The following is a 20,407-nucleotide window of genomic DNA, read 5'->3' on the forward strand; positions in this document are numbered from 1 at the left end:
CCCCCTACACACCTGTCTGATACACCATCACACACAAATAAAAATGTGTGTCGTATCATCTCTTAATCTCTTCTCTCACCACTATCATGCCAAATGCGCTTTATTGTGATGGAAATGGAGGAGTGTGAACTCCAAAGGGAACAGCCAGAGGGCTTTGTCAGTCATGAACTCTGGAGGAGGTTTCAGCTTGTCCTCAGAGAAGCTGACTGCTGGAATGTCACAATAACAGATGTTGTCTGACATAGCCAAGAATTAGCGTTCACCTTGCCAGATCCCAGTTTAATTTGCGCCTTACTCCTCCTGTGTGAACAGTTTGTGTCCTTTTCTGGATAAGGTCACAGCAGTAGGATGCTGTTTCTCTCTCCCTCTCTTACAGTCTCTCTATGTTTCTCTCTCTCTCTTACTGTCTCTGTTTCTCTCGCTCTCTGTTCCTCTCATTCTCTTACTGTCCCTCTCTCTGTTTCTCTCTCTTACTTTCTCTCTTCAATTCAATCTCTGTCTCTGTCTCTCTCTTACTTTCTCTCTGTTTCTCTCTCTCTCTCTTACTGTCTCTCTCTGTTCCTCTCTCTCGCTTACTGTCTCTCTCTGTTCCTCTCTCTCGCTTACTGTCTCTCTCTCTGTTCCTCTCTCTCTCTTACTGTCTCTCTCTGTTCCTCTCTCTCGCTTACTGTCTCTCTCTGTTCCTCTCTCTCGCTTACTGTCCCTCTCTCTGTTTCTCTCTCTTACTTTCTCTCTGTTTCACTCTCTCTCTTACTGTCTTTCTGTTTCTCTCCCTTTTACTGAGTCACATAATTAGAGCATTGTTTGTGGCTTGGATCATGTTCTGCGTTTGTGTGCATGCGTGTGCGTGCGCGTGTGCCTGTGGGTGAGTGAGTAAGACAATGGTTTTGCCATTAAATAAATATTAGACTAGGTCATATCCACTTTTGTCTTCACCAGGTTATGACTGATGGACACTGTGATAATAAACAGTGCTGGTTTCTGCAGTGAGCTGTGTGGGGCAGTGGGGTTGCTACAGGGACCACAGAAAAGGGGATGTCAAATCTGTTTTTCATTGAGACATAATGTACTATTAGTACATGGATATCACCTCATCATTTGAGAAGGGTAGTTTTTATGGATATGAAACAACATGGTCTTTATAACATTTTGAAATCTAAATGGTTAGTTCCTTATGTTCTTAAGATGTTTGTCTTCTGAAGGTATTTCCTCGCAGCTTCTTGTAAAGTTCAGTAAACTTTGTTACAGTAATGTTTCTCTTTCCTTGTTGGTACATTTTAATTTTTTTGCCTTTGACTCTGGAATGCTGTAAAAGAAAGTCTCAAACACAAAGTCTAACGCCTAGCCCTGACTTCACCGAAAGAGTCAACATGGTTTCTGGATTTTGTTTTCTTTTTGTGAAGTCTAATGTGTCTGGGCTGGTAAATCTTTCTCTAAAGACCGCTCCTTTACCTCTTTATTGTAATGAACTGTTCTCTCAATGACCTGGAAAAGCTATTTAAAGAAATCATTATTGATGTCTATCTTTTGTACCATACTAGAATACAAGTGACATGATTCCAGAGGGAGGTTAGGGGGTCAGTTATAATTTACATTTCATTTGGCACTAAAGGTGGCATTACCTAAATTTGGGCTTGATGTTTTAGGAGCCCAATCGTACCCTCCATCTGCCCTGGTTACCTCTCATTTCACAAATTGTTGTCCCTTATCGCTTTTAATGTGACTTTGAACCAAAGCGCACACAAGTGGAGAGCAAGAGTTCTAAGAGTGCATGAACATACTTGTTCAAATGTGAAATGCACTTTGATTATGAAATATCCCTATTAAACTTCTTGCCGACAGTTTTTTTTCATTTTCTTTACTCATTAGCGAACTATTTCAACAGGCAGACTAAAAGCCACCCCCAACCACAACACTGTAATTTCAGGGTCCTTTTTATTATCACTGAACTCTTCTTGACCCCAAGGTGCCCTCCGAAAAGCCTCTCCTCTCGATTATAAATAATACCAATGGGTTGCTAATAGGTAACCTGATTGAGAGTTAGGGGGATTGATATGGTTCAACTCGAGGGCAAGAGTGCACCAGACATGCAAATTACATTAGAAGTTCTTTCATCCACCCTGCTGCGAAGTGAAAAGTCCCATTTACACTCACATGAGGAGGAGCAAGGTGGGAAAGGATCTGTTTAAGTGATCATTATCTTGTCCTTGTCATGTCCTCTGTTTTGCCACACTTGCCCTATATAAAGCCTGGTTCAGCCTATTGGCTGTTTGTGTGTGTGTGTGTGTGTGTGTGTGTGTGTGTGTGTGTGTGTGTGTGTGTGTGTGTGTGTGTGTGTGTGTGTGTGTGTGTGTGTGTGTGTGTGTGTGTGTGTGTGTGTGTGTGTGTGTGTGTGTGTGTGTGTGTGTGTGTGTGTGTGTGTGTGTAAAATAAATTAAGTCTGTGCAATGTCACTTAAAGAACATTTTGAGAGCACAAAAATACATGAAATAAACATTGAGGGGATAAAGATTTACTATTATTTTAAGCTTCGGCTTCCTATGAAGTCACATGCCACCCCTCTCCCCACTCATCTTGGGGGTCTAACATCCTGTCCCCCATATGCTGCCTTTGGGTCCAAATTCACCACTTTTGACATTGTCTAATGTAATTTGGGGTCTTATGATGCCGTAAGTGTAATAGTTATTGTAGTATGGAGTGAATGTCATTCAGAGTAGGCTATGTAAACTGACGTGTGCCATTCTACGTTGGTTCAAAGTAATTGAAATGACGTAGAAACAATGTTGATTCAACCAGTGTGTGCCCAGTGGGTAGGTCCATACAATAACAGGAAGTGGTACCAATAACTGTAGATCTATATTTCTTCAAGAAATTGAACCCCCCCAAAAAATATTTGGGGATAGAGGGACATCTTGCATGAAAACATTTCCCACAAAAACTGGTTCAATCAATGTTGTTTCGACTTCATTTCAACAAGTATATATGATGATGTTGAATCAACGTGAAAAACTGATTGGATTTGCAAAAGGTCATCAACGTAAGGGAATTCCGTTTTTTTCCACCCAACTTTTAATATAAATTCAATGGCATGGTGAAATTTGTTGATGATTTCACATTGAATTCACATCAACCAAATGTGCCCAGTGGGTGGGCTCTATCAATACCAAGTCAGAATATTGGGAAAATGGAAATGGTTTTGATGTTGAAAGATTTGAAGTGAGAATCAACTGTTCAAAATACGTTTTTTTTTATTGAAAACATTGCACATGCAACAACAGAGTTAAGCTGCATGAAAATGATAAAGTACAGCTTTAAAACAATTGCATTTCAAAATATCCATAAAATGATTTATCTCAGAACTATTGGAGTGCAATAACATGAAGTGCTTTTAAAAATGTTGCTTTTACAATGCTACTGACATAAATATCTGTCGTACAAAAGATATGTAATATGAAAAATACATAATATGTCTATCTTAAATATTAAGTGTATTTACATAAATGACAATACATAAATGACAATATTTCACTATCAGTAGGTCTGGATACATTTGGTGAATTTTGTGGGCAGATTGTCCACTGGATAAACGGTTGGGCCTGTTTTCATTGTCGGTGGTCCATTCAACAAAGTCCAGTCGCATCTGGTGACCACCTCGACCAGGAATACCTTAAGTAAAACTTTAGCAAACTCTTTACCCACACATGTCCTCGCACCACCCCCGAAGGGGATGTAACCGAACCGGGAGGAGTCATCTGGTGACATAAACCTCTCTGGCTGAAACTCCTCCTTATTAATAAGTGTGTCCAGCACGTCGTGAGTGTCGCAGATGCTGTAGATGACTTTCCAACCCTTGGGAATCTGGTAGCCCTGAGGAGACACAATGTAGGTTGTTAGGTTGGGGCGGGGATGGCAATGCCTTCAAATCATTTTATTCCAATCGTTATACAGTTTCTGAAGGCATTGATGTATACCACAGGAGGTTGGTGGCACCTTAATTGGGGAGAACGGGCTCGTGGTAATGACTGGGGCAGAATTAGTGGAATGGTATCAAATACATCAAACACATGGTTTCCAGGTGTTTGGTGCCATTCCATTTGCTCCGTTCTGGCCATTATGATGAGTCGTTCTCCCCTCAGCAGCCTCCTGGTATTGTATACAGGGAGCTCTATATTAATACATATAGTATAGCTTCTGCCATATCGTGTGTGAGATATTTGTCGAAAAACTCATATGTTATAACAGGACATGGTTTCCATGTTGTGTCTCTCAAAAGACAATCAATTATGCCTCCTTTAAACTTTTAGCCTAAAATGTTGTGTAAATGTTATTTCAGGACCTTTTAAGGACCTACACGGAAGTGTACTTACATTAAGCTCAAAAGTCTTCAGTACTACACGGAAGCCACCAGGGACAGGAGGGTTGATCCGGAGAGTTTCCTTAATGACACAGCCGATGTACTTCAACTGCTCCAACAACTCAATACTCAGCGGTTTGTCGTCTGATTGGGCTCCCAACAAATGCTGTAAATATATTAATATTTAATTACACAGAGATAGAGGGACATGCTTCTTGCATGGAGAGTACTCTTATTAATACCACTTTCTGGGTGACGTGTACAGCAAATTCAATCAATTAAATATAGCCCTAGATTTGGAAGAATATGATTTATAAATACCTTAATGAGATTTGTCTGATCTTAATCTCATCGTTATCAAAAAACTATGGGCCGCTATTGATTATACTTTTCTTGTCATAGAAAACGTTGTAAACAAATGATTTATGGTATCAAATGAAGTTTAAAAAATATTATGCCATGTCATTGGCACTACAAAAATCAAGTGCTTTTAATGCTAGCCTATTGTGCATAGTGTTGCTTTAATGCATAATACAAGTAACTGCCAAAATAAAGGAAAAAACAACACAAAGTGTCTTATGTTGGCCCAGCACGAGCCAGAACAGCTTCAATGCACCGTGGCATAGATTCTACAATTGTCTGGAACTCTTTTGGAGGGATGTGACACCATTCTTACATTAGAAATTCCTTTATTTGGTGTTACGTTGATGGTGGTGGAAAACTCCATCTCGGGCACACTCCAGAATCTCCCATAAGTGTTCAATTGGGCTGAGATCTGGTGACTGAGAAGACCATGGCATATGGTTTACATTGTTTTTAGGATCATCAAACCATTCAGTAACCACTTGTGCACTGTGGATGGGGGCAGTATCATCCTATGGGGGCATAGCCATGGTAGCCAAAATAAGGCCTGCCCAGCATTTTCATACATGACCCTAAGCATGATGGGATGTGAATTGTTTAATTAATTCAGGAGCCACACCTGTGTAGAAGCAACTGCTTTCAATATGTTGTGTCCCTCATTTACTCAATTGTTTCCTTTATTTTGGCAGTTACCTGTAGCCTTGGTTTCATGCATGTTAACATCAGAAGCCTCCTCCCTAAGTTTGTTTTATTCACTGCTTTAGCACACTCTGCCAACCCGGATGTCCTAGCCGTGTCTAAATACTGGCATAGGCAGACCACCAAAAACCCGGACATTTCCATCCCTCACAACATCTTCCGACAAGATAGAACGGCCAAAGGGGGCGGTGTTGCAATCTACTGCAGAGATAGCCTGCAGAGTTCTGTCTTACTATCCAGGTCTGTACCCAAATATTTCGAGCTTCTACTTTTAAAAATCCACCTTTCCAGAAACAAGTCTCTCACCGTTGCCGCTTGCTATAGGCCACCCTCTGCCCCCAGCTGTGCTCTGGACACCATATGTGAACTGATTGCCCCCCATCTATCTTCAGAGCTTGTGCTGCTAGGTGACCTAAACTGGGACATGCTTAACACCCCGGCCATCCTACAATCTAAGCTTGATGCCCTCAATCTCACACAAATTATCAATAAACCCACCAGGTACAACCCCAAATCCGTAAACATGGGCACCCTCATAGATATCATCCTAACAAACTTGCCCTCAAAATACATCTCTGCTGTTTTCAACCAAGATCTCAGCGATCACTGCCTCATTGCCTGCATCCGTAATGGGTCTGCGGTCAAACGACCACACCTAATCACTGTCAAACGCTCCCTAAAACACTTCAGCGAGCAGGCCTTTCTAATAGACCTGGCCCGGGTATCCTGGAAGGATTTTGACCTAATCCCGTCAGTAGAGGATGCCTGGTTATTCTTTAAAAGTGCTTTCCTCACCATCTTAAATAAGCATGCCCCATTCAAAACATTTAGAACCAGGAACAGATATAGCCCTTGGTTCTCTCCAGACCTGACTGCCCTTGACCAGCACAAAAACATCCTGTGGCATTCTGCATTAGCATCGAATAGCCCCTGTGATATGCAACTTTTCAGGGAAGTTAGGAACCAATATACACAGGCAGTTAGGAAAGCTAAGGCTAGCTTTTTCAAGCAGAAATTTTCATCCTGTAGCACAAACTCAAAAAAGTTCTGGGACACTGTAAAGTCCATGGAGAATAAGAGCACCTCCTCCCAACTGCCCACTGCACTGAGGCTAGGAAACACTGTCACCACCGATAATTCCACTATAATTGAGAATTTCAATAAGCATTTTTCTACGGCTGGCCATGCTTTCCACCTGGCTACCCCTACCCCGATCAACAGCCCTGCACCCCTGACAGCAACTCGCCCAAGCCTCCCCCATTTCTCCTTCACCCAAATCCAGGCAGCTGATGTTCTGAAAGAGCTGCAAAATCTGGACCCCTACAAATCAGCCGAGCTAGACAATCTGGACCCTCTCTTTCTAAAATGATCTGCTGAAATTGTTGCAACCCCTATTACTAGCCTGTTCAACCTCTCTTTCGTATCGTCTGAGATTCCCAAAGATTGGAAAGCTGCCGCGGTCATCCCCCTCTTCAAAGGGGGAGACACTCTAGACCTAAACTGTTACAGACCTATATCTATCCTACCCTGCCTTTCTAAGGTCTTTGAAAGCCAAGTTAACAAACAGATTACCGACCATTTGGAATCCCACCGTACCTTCTCCGCTATGCAATCTGGTTTCAGAACTGGTCATGGGTGCACCTCAGCCAAGCTCAAGGTTCTAAACGATATCATAACCACCATCGATAAGAGACATTACTGTGCAGCCGTATTCATTGACCTGGCCAAGGCTTTCGACTCTGTCAATCACCACATTCTTATCGGCAGATTTAACAGCCTTGGTTTCTCAAATGACTGCCTCGCCTGTTTCTCCAACTTCTTCTCTGATAGAGTTCAGTGTGTCAAATCGGAGAGCCTGTTGTCCGGACCTCTGGCAGTGTCTATGGGGGTGCCACAGGGTTCAATTCTCGGGTCGACTCTCTTCTCTGTATACATCAATGATGTCGCTCTTGCTGCTGGTGATTCTTTGATCCACCTCTATGCAGATGACACCATTCTGTATACCTCTGGCCCTTCTTTGGACACTGTGTTAACTAGACGAGCTTCAATGCCATACAACTCTCCTTCCGTGGCCTCCAACTGCTCTTAAATGCAAGTAAAACTAAATGCATGCTATTCAACCGATCGCTGCTCACACCTGCCCGCCCGTCCAGTATCACTACTCTGGACGGTTCTGACTTAGAATATGTGGACAACTACAAATACCTAGGTGTCTGGTTAGACTGTAAACTCTCCTTCCAGACTCACATCAAGCATCTCCAATCCAAAATTAAATCTAGAATCGGCTTCCTATTTCGCAACAAAGCATCTTTCACTCATGCTGCCAAACATACCCTCGTAAAACTGACCATCCTACCGATCCTCAACTTTGGCGATGTCATTTACAAAATAGCCTCCAACACTCTACTCAACAAATTGGATGCAGTCTATCACAGAACCATCTGTTTTGTCACCAAAGCCCCATATACTACCCACCACTGCGACCTGTACGCTCTCGTTGGCTGGCCCTCGCTTCATACTAGCCGCCAAACACACAGGCTCCAGGACATCTACAAGTCTCTGCTAGGTAAAGCCCCGGCTTATCTCAGCTCACTGGTCACCATAGCAGCACCCAACCGTAGCACGCGCTCCAGCAGGTATATCTCACTGGTCACCCCCAAAGCCAATTCCTCCTTTGGCCGCCTTTCCTTACAGTTCTCTGCTGCCAATGACTGGAACTAACTGCAAAAAGAACTGAAACTGGAGACTCATATCTCCCTCACTAGCTTTAAGCACCAGCTGTCAGAGCAGCTCACAGATCACTGCACCTGTACGTAGCCCATCTGTAAATAGCCCATCCAACTACCTCATCCCATACTGTATTTATTTATTTTGCTCCTTTCCACCCCAGTATCTCTACTTGCACATTCATCTTCTGCACATCTACCATTCCCATGTTTAATTGATATATTGAAATGACTTCACCACCATGGCCTATTTATTGCCTTACCTCCCTTATCCTACCTCATTTGCACACACTGTATATAGACTTTTTGTTTTCTTTTGTTCTACTGTATTATTGACTGTATGTTTGTTTATTCCATGTGTAACTCTGTGTTGTTGTGTGTCGAACTGTTTTGCTTTATCTTGGCCAGGTCGCAGTTGTAAATGAGAACTTCTTCTCAACTAGCCTACCTGGTTAAATAAAGGACTTGTTCTCAACTAGCTTACCTGGTTAAATAAAGGTGAAATAAATAAAACATACAGAGCGATACCACAGATTATCCAGCCAGCATCCATTATATTGACCAGGGCCCGGTTTCCCGAGGGCGATGGAATTTAGGTTTAGGAGCGTTTTAACGATGCATCTTTCCTACAACGTGCGAAGATGAAACATGTGTTTCCCAAAAAATCATGCATTGGTAACGTTGGAGCATGTGTCCATACTGATAGGATCGAACGATTTATAGGGAGCGCTGCTCTCAGATCAACTTTCTCCATTCAAATCTTTCCTTCACATTATATTTATTTCACAATACTGATGACGGATCAACCCCTAAAGAGATATTTCCACTTATGGCTGCAAATATAAAGACGGCTTATTTGAATGCTTACCTAATAAAAGTGCACTAAATCCCCAATGGCGCACATCATTGCGCACATGTTAAACTACTGTAGCCTAGTTGCAGAATAGAACTCAATTGATTGAACATTAAATGTATTTCAATATGATTGAAATAGGCCTATAGCCTACTATTTATATTTTATTTCAGTCATCTCGGTTTTATTTTAAGCATTTTGATATAGCCTACGTCGCTTGTTTGTATCAATTGCAAAGACACTGGCAACTTTGTATTTTTAGTCAACTTTGTTCAGAAGTCACAGAGATAAACCATGTGATACTATGTTTAGCGGAGATCTTATGTGTATAAAGTGACACGGGAGGGGGAAAAAACCTAGCTGAGTGGTTTTAGGCAGGCGTTAGATTACGAGCGTTTTCAAGTGCAACGTCCATAAATATGATTTTGGGAAACAGCTCTGAGATTTAAAGATGTTCCTACAAATGCATCTAACGATAAACTTATTCTTATGATCCGTTTGGAAAACCGGGCCCAGCTACTCAAGTGGGCGCTCTAACAATGAAAAGAAAAGTCTTAAAAAATGGACGGCAGTCTAGCCAATGAGAGGGCAGATATGAGCGTGAACAACAGGCACAAATCCAATTTGAAGTGTTTTTTCTCAAAGTTGCTGGGATGTCACGTGTCTTACTCAGGCTATATTAGGACACTTATAACAACCTAAGCATTGCGAAACTTCTAGTCGATCAAATAAACCACACAATTAACCAATTGACCACACAGTTAACCAAATTCGACACTCATTGACCTCCATACAAAAACTCATTACTTAGTGAGCGAAAAATATACGAAAAAAACGCCACCTGCTGGAGAAGACAGATTTTTGCCCAGTTATACCTCGCGCTTCGCCTCTTCCTCTGGCGATACCAACCTTCTCCTGAAGCTCATGGCGCATTTTACGCACGACATGCGCATGCAGCCCGAGAAACATCACCAGAGAGGTCGCAGTGCTCGCTGTCGTCTCGTGGCCACCGAATAGTAATTCTGTGGCAGATTCTTTTATCTCCTGTTGGAAATACATAAATAATGGTTCATACATGGAGTAAATGGAAGTGATTCTACATCAAATGACCATGAAAAATAAAGGAATCTGTTACCTCCATGCTTACTCGCTCCTCCTTCCTCTCACCGTCCTCAATCAATAATTGCAGCGCATCCTTATAATTATTGTTGTTATCAATATTGGACAGCTTCTTTTTGATGTTTTGCTCTATTTTTGAGTGGATGATGTTGCGCGCTCTCAGACCCTATAAACGGAATGGTGAAAACATATCGGTCAATAATGTTGTGCGCACACTGTAGCCCCATGTGACGCATTCCAGGGCTGCTTCAATCAATCCATCCTACCATTTCACAGGCAACTTACCCGGTACAAGCCGCTGAAAGGAACATCGATTGGTAGGGAGAAAAGGTTCTTTATCATTTCTTCGAACACTTCCACTAATTCCAGCTCGTCGGTCTTTGTTTGCTCGGGCTCGAAGCCAAGCAGGATCCTCATTGCGATGCGGAACATGAGGCGCTTCATCTCTGGGTACATTAGCACGCAAGAGTCGCTCTGCAGCCAGTTATCCACGGCGCATCTCACCTCCTCCCGGATCACAGGAATATACTGTTCCATGGCTTCCCGGGAAAAGGCTTTCATGATCGCCTGCAGGCAAACAGGAGAGAGCGCTTTAAGTGTATGCTATAAGGAAAAGGCGTGTAAACTACAATGTGTTTTTCATTATAAGTATAAACCACGAGGTGCCTACACAGATATGTAGGCTACTCAACATTGCCTACCTTTTTCTTGCTCTTGTGGAGCGCGCCGTGCGCATTGGAGAGGGCGTGCGACCCGAGGATGAGTCGGACTGATGCTGGCCACTGAGCCGCGACCAATTTGTGTTCTGACATCAGAATCTTTTTCACATGTTCTGAACCCATTATCCTCACGGTTGGACTCCCAAAGAGATGCGTCTTATAAATATATCCATATTTCTGACGTTTCATTTTTAGAAATGTTCTTCTCTGGAAAAATAAATCGTGTATGAATGCACACTATCAATTGCATACTTAAATTGCTTGAATTAGGCTACTTAACAATCTTTCAGTTTATTCAATAGCAACTATTTTCTGTGAGCACATTTCAGCCTGATGCATAACCCCAACTAATCGACATCAGCCTGCTGCACACTGCAAATATAGGCAGGATCAGAGTTTGCAATTTCCATCATCAGTTACCTGTAGGACCATCTGAAGCGTCTCTCCAAGGAAGGGCAGTCCCATGGTACCCGGAGGAAGAGGACTCTGACAGGTTGGATCACTTCCACTAATGACGTACATTTCCCACAGTTTCATCGCCGCCACGATCAAAAGGAGTGGGAGCACGAGAGTGCAAAAACATGTTATGAATAAAGCGCCGAACCCCATCTCTAGGAGAATTTTTTTAACAAGTGCAAGATGGACGGCGTGGAGTGGACCTCGGGGAGTGGAAGTAGCCAAATGTTTCACTTGACTGTTGTGTCTCACCCTCCATTCTGCGCTTTTATACGCCCGTTTCCCCCAACTATGCCTCATCTTACCTTGGGCCAGACAAATTAGTTCACTCAGAGTTCATCTTTAATTGTGTTGCTTTTGCTCGCGCCCCGTGCTCCGCCCACAGTGGACTGGTCCGAATGTTTAACCATTTCTTGGTGCGGGGCCTCACAATAGAATAAAAGCATTTTACTTTGGAAAAGACCTCATCGGTTACCCAATATATTGTGTTCTTCGTTTACAGCGTGCATCCCGTAGCCTGAGACTGATCGGGCTTGATTATGTTAATAGAACATTTGACCTATTATACTTTCGAGAGAGACTCGTGTCCATGAAGAGGACATCCAGGCTCGACACATGTGTCAATAGGCTAGGACAAGCGCTGCCTCTGTGTTCACTTTGTATGCATATCAATGTATTGTCCTATATTTTTCTAGCGGCAACGGATTCATGTTTTGTATTTAGTTTACTCTACGGGGTTTTACTGTTAATGAATAGATTACTTTGAAATGGCGATGCCATCTAACACTCTCCAAATCACCATCCTCTGTGCACCCGGTGTTTAAAACCCATTACCGCAGCGCGATTCCAACAGAGTTGGGGGCAGGGACGCTCTGTCCCATTCCTATGCGCTGACCTGCATGTGACCTACAACACGGACCGTGACATCCTTGTGAACTCTGGTGCCAAAACGTCGCCAAGTTCACTGCCCACCAAATGACGAGTTACAGGGCCCTATAGCACTCATAATTAGGATCGCGCCATTATCTTCACAGTCGTCTATTCTGTCAATCATGACAATCAAATTGAGTGCATAATCATACCATATCTCAATCTATAGGCCTATTGACGTCAGGATTTCATACAGGTTTTTCAATGTCTCAATTAACCTATAGGGTATATAGCCTACAATTTAGAATAATTTCAACCTTTTTGAAGGTAATTTGAGAAGGGTCATTTTACACTGTCGGCTTTAACTTGGTAAGAGAGAGCGAGAGAGAGAAAGATAGAGAGTGAGAGGGTGGGGGTCGTTCTGTTAAACGTGGGTGGTCTGAGGGTTTAAATCAAGTGTCTTACCTACAATGAATAATTTCAGTCGTCTATGGAGGAAAGTCAGATAGTGAGCTATAGGTCTAGAATTCTTTGGTGTGGAAATTATGTTGTGAGATATCATTGGTGTTATGGTCACTGCTCGTGAACGCACAGTTAACAAAGCCGTCACCTAAACTGAGGGTCAATAGGGCAGAGTTAAATGGTTCACTAGAGGGTCACACTGCAATCCGAGTTCACTCTGAAGGTGTAACCTTTCAGGTTCCATTTGTCTTCGGGGGCGGAGCCTGTCATATGATATGCAAATCGTTCTTGTGGTTATGGAATTCAATGATATGAGTTGGCGAACGAAAACAGACCCATCTAACCAGTAAGACTATATACTACGCTTACAATTGACTATATTTTGGGATGTCATATTAAAAACATAACATATTTCATAATATATTGTATAGGCGTATACTGTGATAATACTGGCACACTTTTCAAATGTCATATTATCAAAACCTTAACAATTTTATCTATAAAGAAGTTCATATTGGTATTTTTATAGAACGGGAATCTATACATTGTGGTTAACATGATGGCAGCAAATGCACATTTTGTATGGTAAAATGTCCTATTCTATGGCAGAAATACACTTTTTTGTAATTTACCCTTTACATCGTTCTATAGATAATACGAGCAACATCTGCACAAAAATACACACATTCAATCAATAGAACAAATACTGTATATACACACTCCGTAATGGAGAAAAAGTGCTATCTCCTTCCATGAATCCATCTTAACCGGGTCATTTCACAGCGCTTCCATCATGCTTTAAAATCAACAAACAATTATTCATAATGATGGAACATGTAATAATAATAAGAATACAAATAATAATTGGTTATTTTCTCTAGGTAAGTTTATATAATTGCATTTTGATCTATAGCCTCTAAATAATCGAATAATTAGCGATACTCTAGGCCTATGGTTTTAACGGTCTATGCTTTACATTGATTATAAATAACTAGGCCTATTCATTATTATTTCATATGTACACAGACGTAACCGAAGTGTTCTATAAATAAAGCTTATTTGTAATACTACTTCATTTCATACACACATACAATTATTTTGCCTATAAATGTAGGCCTATATCTCATTTATATCTACTTACATACTGGACATAAACACATACATTTGGAATGTATTTCTGAATGTATTTCGTGGAGACCAAGTGCAAGATCTGAAAGACAATTTCGTATAATAGACGGATATTTATAATCAGTCCTGAGCACAGATAATGTTTGTTGTGAGAGGAAAGCCCTACTCGTCCATTGTATATTGCATTATGGTGCTGAAATATAGGCTATCATTTTTCGATTTGCTATGTTATGGAAGTGGGCGCCCGGATGTCCGTGAAGAATAGCAAATGTATGCAGTCACTTTTCCCAGTGCGTAAAAAGGCGATCTTGGCGATAAGCAGATCATCACAGGTCACTGGCACCATGCATTGGTTCCACTCTACAATGACCACCATGTTTCTCACAGCATAGGGTTCTTTCTGATGTATTCATAGTGAATAACTTAAAATTGCAATTGCGGAAAGTTAATGAGCTTAATTCATGTTTTTTTAATAATAACACAATGACATATCTAAACTATCGGAGTAGTCTATGCGTAATTGAAATGCACATGCAGTCCATTGACGGGGTGGACTATTGGCACCGTCTGCATCTTGGGGAATTTTTCCGTGGCGAGTGTCCATTTGCACGTGCCAATCACCTCAACTGCCAGGGTTTTTAGTATCATTTGGGCAAGTTCCTTTCCGACGCAACTCCTTATTCCGCCACCAAATGGAATGTAATTGAAGCGCCCAGTCTTGCTCTCGTCACGCTCGGGCCCGAAGCGGTCTGGGTCGAAGATCTCCGGTCTCTGGAACACTGCAGCTGTCTCATGGGTGTCCCGAATACTGTACATTACACTCCATCCTTTAGGAATCTGGTAGCCCTTGGAAGTAGAGAGACAAAACAAAAATTCAACTTCAATACAATATTTACAAGATAAAGGTCGCTATTGGCAAGTGACAACCGCTTTACAGTCAGATTGAATGCTCTTTAAGTTCCGGAAATGTTAAGGCATATTCAGCATCATCTGTATCTCACAACATATCACATTGACCCTAAACATCAATATTCATTTTTCTCATTTGTAAGTTAATAATTAATCAATATGAATAACATTTTCATAATCCGACTAGAATATATCTAATCGCATCCAAGATCGGGCATAGGCTAAAACATAGCCTTCCAGGATATCCAGACGGTTTCAAAGTTATTTATACTTTTACCCTAGGGTCCTCAGTTCACTATATCCCTCATTTCAAATAAAACCCTATGTGAATCTCTTTGTCACTTTATATGGAGCAATGATTGGGAGATGCACTTGAGCGCTGCACGCATTATGGTGTATTGAAAACTCGCTCAATTAATTAAAAATTACTGACATCGCATTGTATCTGCTTTCGAATAATGGTTTATGTTCTAGCCAGTTGAGAGGACTAATTGCCCGACATCACAGTAAATCTAAAGTATGATGCGGTGTGGCCTGGTCATGGGGTTGATCTAAGGTCAGCTACAATACACTCTTAGAAAAAAAGCTTCTGGATAGAACCAAAGTGTGTTCAATGCTTCATATATGGCACCACTAAAGGTTGTATATAGAACCGACATTTATTGTAAATAAACCCTATATGCAACCCAATGGTTCCATATGGAACCAATTTTGGTTCAGTGAAGAATAACCCCTGGGGTTCTGATCAAATAACCCTACAAAAAGGAACCTTTTTGGTTCTTCCCAGAACCTTTTTTTTAAAGAGTATAGTGCGCTTCCGTAGTGTGTAAAAAGCGCGCGTAATTATATACTTACGTTCAATTCGAATGTTTGTAGCACAGTCCTGTATCCTCCAGACACTGGCGGGAGAAACCGCAGCACCTCCTTGACGACACATTCAATGTAACGTAGATGGCTCAATTTCTCCAAAGTTAAACAAGGAATATGAGACCGAGAACAGCGAGCTTCTTCGTTTTCATCCAGTGCGCAATTAACAGTCCCGTTCACATTCATCAACAGGGTGTCCTCTGCGTCTAGAGGCCGATGTTCCTCATGTTCCGCCGCAAGAGGACCTTTCAGACCATTTTCTTTGCCGGAGCATCTGTGCGAGCTGTGTGCTTCGTAGCCGAGACCCTCGGACTCCAGCTCTATCTGGGCTTTCTCCACCACAGCGGGGTGCCGCAGGAGTTGAAGAATAAGCGAAGTGGAGGCACTGGCTGTAGTTGAGTGAGCAGCAAATATTAACTCCACCGCGGTTTCCTAGACACCAGAAACAGAACACAATGAACATTTTATTTAGGCTATAATATTGGACATTTGTTTTGGTCGTCCAAAGTAAATAAATTGTCAATTCAATTTAGTAGGCTATAAACCTCCAAATAAGACTGACTACACAATTGCAAATGTGGGATTGTATATGCATATGACCAAAGCAGAATGGTTAAACAGAAAAATACAATAATTTACCTTCAACTCCTGCATGCTGAGTTCATTTCCATTTTCCTTGGCACTGATCAACATGTAATCGAAAGCATCATAGTACTCATCAGACTGTTGTTTCTGCATTTTCTCCTCTATGATTTTCTCCATGCACGCATGTAGGATTTCCCGGGCTTCTATTCCCTGGAAAGAAAACATACATCAGCATGGCATCTAATGGATTTTTAGCTGCCTTGATGGGATATTTCCATCCAGTGTTTGAAATTATATTATATTTATTATTTTCCATTCTAATAACATATTTTGAGTTAATGTGATGTGCAAGTTTTTTGTTACCAATGCCAGTTAGCAAAATAGTTTTGTCATCATGCCACACCATACAATATGAATTAGGCTACAATTGTTTTAAAAAAACAAACATATTAATAATAAATAAACGTATTATCATTTCAGGGTTATCATTTCTCAGGACTATCATTTTTACAATGATTAAAACATAAATTAAATATGCGTATAATTTTACAGCATTATAACATTGTTGGCTATAGGCTTACTCACTTTGCGGAGGCCACTCATAGGTGCGTCAATTGGTAGTGAGAAGAGGTTGTTCATGAGTTGCTCAAAGATCTTAGACAGGTATACTATGCGTTTTTCCTCCATCTTCAGTCCCAACAAGACTCTGACAGCAATGCGAAATGTGAGAGACTTGGCTGAGACGTAAACATTCACTGGGCCAGGCTCCGAGCACCACTTTGCAATTTCAGACTTGACAACATCTTGCAAGCGAGGTAGGTAAGTCTCCAAGGCCCCGCGGCTAAACACTTTTGCCAAGATCTTAAAGGAAAGCATAATAACAAGTTATCACCTGGTAGGCTACAAGGTACTCCAGACAACAATTGAATAATACCTGAGACAAAATGAATCATCTCGATACTTCTCTAGTTATTACGTATAATAACTCAATAACAACAGCAGGGAATTATGTGCATATTTTATTGCCTTGATTTGCCTCCCTGGCGAGTAACAGGCCTAGAAGATGATCATGCCTCACCAAGTTATGTCCCCTGCAGGTTTTTACTCATCTTTATTTCATCCTTACTTTTCTCTTCTTCTTGTGCAAATCTCCGATAGAGTTGACCAGAGTGTCGGGTCCCAGGATAATACGGGTGCTCTGAGGCCACTGCGTGCATACCAAGTTGTGTTCTCCAAGCAAGATTTTACGGATGTTTTCGGCACCAGTCACCCGGATAACAGGCTTTCCTAAAAGGTGAGTTTTAAAAACGTTGCCATGCTTCTCTCTCCTGGAGATGTGGAAGTTGGACCCCTGTCATAAAACACAAACACACACAAAAGCGGTAAAGGAGGTGTTCATTTCATGTGTATAAAGAGGGCGCGTTCTACCCATAGCCTTAAGGCTCTACCCCGTGCCTCCTAGTTTACGCCCAGTCTGGAAGCGGGATGCATTCCTACAGGAGCGCGGTGTGGAATTGAAGTGAAAGCGTCTGTTTTTCACCGCAAGAATGAATTACACACGCTCATCAAGTCCACACAAGTATAGTACCATGGACGCATTATATTCAGTATACAGTATACTGAACTGAACTGAGATGTAATGTTTTCATAAGTTGTGTGCTGTTTCTTTGCACATTTTAACACAAACAAACTCTTTAGCTCATCACATGCATGGTGACATACGTCGCGTAAAAGGCACATATAGTCTATCTTGGAACGCTTGTAAAAAACGAAACAATACTCCTCATACCTGAAAGAGCCAGTGGAACGTTTCTCCAACCAGCGGCCAGCCCATGGACCCATTGGGTAGCGGCAACTTGCTCTCTGTGTCCCGCGTAATGGTCCACCGGAAGGTCCACAGTTGCCTGGAGACGGCAAGCAGGATCAGGGCGGAGAGCACTGATGTGAGCGCTGTGACCAGCGCTGACAAGTGACTGAGCTCCAGAAGGAACATCTCCAAAAATCCACGTGCTACTGTGTAAAGTCTGACTCGTGCTTCTTTTCTCTGTCCAGAGGAGAGAGAAATAATTTCCCAAAACGTTAATGGAGCTTTTATGTTGCAATTGTTAGTCATGCAACTTACTTTCCAATCTTAAAAGGCATTTCACAGACACATATTTGTATGACAAGCATGGTTTCTGATAATTATGCAGAAGACATGGGTGAAGTAGGCTAAACGAAAGAAAAATATGATCCTGATTTAAATCTACTGGAAGTCTCCTTCATTCCGCCTCAATTTACTTCCCCTTGAATGACGAGAAACTGACAAGTATTCCAAATAGTTGTACAGGTTACATACGTCGGCTTGTCTATTTATGTGCGTTTATACAGGTCAGGGGTTCAATATTCCCAAGGCGTCCCGCGTTTTATAGTGCATTGTAATAAATCAAGCAAAAGCGGGGGATACACTCACATTGATTGAAATACAGTAGCCTACAGTTGGCTAGCGTTTGAGACGTGTAAGGCGGATGCTGACTAATACTAGTATAGTATCTTCCTTTAAGAAAGTAACACTGAAAAAAAGTTGCCTATTTTAAAAGTGTTTGTAGCTTGAGAAAAACACAAAAACATCAAAGAAAACTACTGGATTATTGAATAAGGAGGTGCAGAGAGCCTTACCTTGTCTTAAACGTAGAACCAAGTCGCTGACAGCAGCGAGAAACTCGTCCTTAAAGGTCTCTTTCCAAACCTATTCCTCCTCCACAATGTATTGTTCGCACGGAGCTTTATAAATATTGGAACACTACATGATCCACCTTCGCAGATGACGTATAACGTTTTTTTTAAATATATCTAAAGAGCTCGATAAATCGCCAGGATTGGAGCAAAATGTGTGATAGCAACTCGGAGATTGAGTGAGCGCGAGAGAGGCGGCTTTGAAAGTGCGTATAGGGTATGGGGATCGAATGCAGCTGATTGAGGAGACAGGTAACCAACCAATCACTGAAACCCTTCAGTTTGACCGACTCTGTTCACATAGACCAGTTCTCAATTGGCATGGACATGGCGCAAGGCTTTATATTGCATGCCCTTTCAACCTGCGTGAATAATACATATAGGCCAACAAATTAACAATAATCTGAACAAGTTTTCATGATTTCAAGATTAATTCCACATGCAAACTTATAGGCAATATTTATTTTCTCGGATAAATAGCACTATTTACATTTTCTAGAGCAAATTATAACAGATCTAGGTTTCCGGATGATTTGTCCTGCAATTTTATGCAGTTGAATTTCTTCATATTTAATGTTGAAATCATTGGTTGAACGTGTTAGATTAAAACCACAATATAGCATTTTAGAGACTGGTACACAAATGTCAAAAGAAATGTAAATATAACATTAGCTTTAATTCAAAACTTTACGGGAAATGCTTTACGCATGGTTGTGTTAACATTCCTCTGGTTAGAATTGGGTTTCCTCTCATATTTAGTGTTGATGAGTGATGGCCGAGTGGAAGCGTGCCCCAGAGATGTCGGTACCTGGTGTCCTCAGTTCTTCCAGGTGGGTTCCTTTTTCGTTCAGGGAACAGACGGAACACCTGTTGCACACATTTTGGATTGGTGGCCAACTTCGTCAGTTGAATGTTGAATGTTTAAACAAAGAATTTCAATACAAGTCTCATTTTTTAAAATTAAAATATTTGTATCTAATGAAATAACATGTGAAAAAAAATTGATACAGTTGATCAATGTGGTGCAAAATAGTCTGCCTATTTTTTTATTTATTGTGAGATGAAAAGGGTAATTTTATCTTCAGTTTGATTTCAAATAAAATGTTAGACTGCGGCATCACATTGTAAACATGTCATTAACCAACCGTGTGACTATATATGACAAATGGGTGTGTAATGACCCTTTATGGCTAAATCCAAACATCTGGTGAAAAAGTTTGAAAACTTTTTTGTATAGCCAGTTAACCTTGTCATTGTTGCAAGGGTCACGTAATTTTCACCATTAGGACCTGTTAACTACCACAAAACTGTGAACAGGTAATAACATAGGCCGATGTTATAACAGCTATATCAACCATATCAAATTTACCAACATTTCTCATAAGCCTGTTAGGCTATGTGGAGGGCATCAGTTATAGAAGGATGCACTATGTTAACAAATCTTATTTGAGCCTCCTATGGCAAGCCATGTTATAGTGAATGTGTTCCTCTTAATTGTGAGATTGCTAATGTTACTGTCCGATTGAGTGACAGTGTGTGTGTTGGCTTCTGCCATTACATAGTCACTATATGAGCTGACCTT

At 41.3% G+C, this 20,407-nt stretch overlaps 2 protein-coding genes across 3 annotated transcripts; both read right to left on the reverse strand.

The window, feature by feature from the left end:
• Positions 1-3,230: 3,230 nt before the first annotated feature.
• LOC106577136 (cytochrome P450 26A1) lies at positions 3,231-11,647 on the reverse strand. Its single transcript, XM_014154896.2, has 7 exons — positions 11,254-11,647; positions 10,816-11,040; positions 10,400-10,681; positions 10,131-10,280; positions 9,905-10,039; positions 4,368-4,520; positions 3,231-3,867 (listed from the first exon to the last, which is right to left on the reverse strand). The coding sequence occupies exons 1-7, from the start codon at positions 11,587-11,589 to the stop codon at positions 3,532-3,534; spliced, it is 1,617 nt and encodes a 538-aa protein (XP_014010371.1). The 5' UTR covers positions 11,590-11,647; the 3' UTR covers positions 3,231-3,531.
• A 1,482-nt stretch (positions 11,648-13,129) lies between these two features.
• LOC106577135 (cytochrome P450 26B1) lies at positions 13,130-19,198 on the reverse strand. Of its 2 annotated transcripts, none has more exons than XM_014154895.2 (7): positions 18,769-19,198; positions 17,900-18,014; positions 17,237-17,461; positions 16,696-16,971; positions 16,165-16,320; positions 15,514-15,957; positions 13,130-14,595 (listed from the first exon to the last, which is right to left on the reverse strand). In XM_014154895.2, exons 2-7 carry the CDS (start codon positions 17,942-17,944, stop codon positions 14,260-14,262), a joined length of 1,482 nt encoding a protein of 493 aa, XP_014010370.1. In that variant the 5' UTR covers positions 17,945-18,014; positions 18,769-19,198; the 3' UTR covers positions 13,130-14,259. The 2 variants fall into 2 exon arrangements, with proteins under 2 accessions (XP_014010370.1, XP_014010369.1); XM_014154894.2 differs by having other exon boundaries at positions 17,900-18,154.
• Positions 19,199-20,407: the final 1,209 nt, after the last annotated feature.

This window comes from Salmo salar, chromosome ssa18, assembly GCF_905237065.1.
Source record: "Salmo salar chromosome ssa18, Ssal_v3.1, whole genome shotgun sequence".
NCBI classification, from domain to species: Eukaryota; Metazoa; Chordata; class Actinopteri; order Salmoniformes; family Salmonidae; genus Salmo; species Salmo salar.

What these genes read in the sequence shown, in the direction of transcription:
- LOC106577136 (XM_014154896.2), bottom strand. Translation starts at nt 11,589, where the DNA reads ATGAGGCATAGTTGGGGGAAACGGGCGTATAAAAGCGCAGAATGGAGG. An exon ending in CGCTTCAGATGGTCCTACAG is followed by an intron (nt 11,041 to 11,253) that starts GTAACTGATGAT and finishes TTATTTTTCCAG; the next exon opens with AGAAGAACATTTCTAAAAAT. An exon ending in CTTTCAGCGGCTTGTACCGG is followed by an intron (nt 10,281 to 10,399) that starts GTAAGTTGCCTG and finishes TTCCGTTTATAG; the next exon opens with GGTCTGAGAGCGCGCAACAT.
- LOC106577135 (XM_014154894.2), bottom strand. Translation starts at nt 18,103, where the DNA reads ATGTTCCTTCTGGAGCTCAGTCACTTGTCAGCGCTGGTCACAGCGCTC. An exon ending in TGCACAAGAAGAAGAGAAAA is followed by an intron (nt 16,972 to 17,236) that starts GTAAGGATGAAA and finishes CTTTCCTTTAAG; the next exon opens with ATCTTGGCAAAAGTGTTTAG. An exon ending in TCAGCATGCAGGAGTTGAAG is followed by an intron (nt 15,958 to 16,164) that starts GTAAATTATTGT and finishes TCTGGTGTCTAG; the next exon opens with GAAACCGCGGTGGAGTTAAT.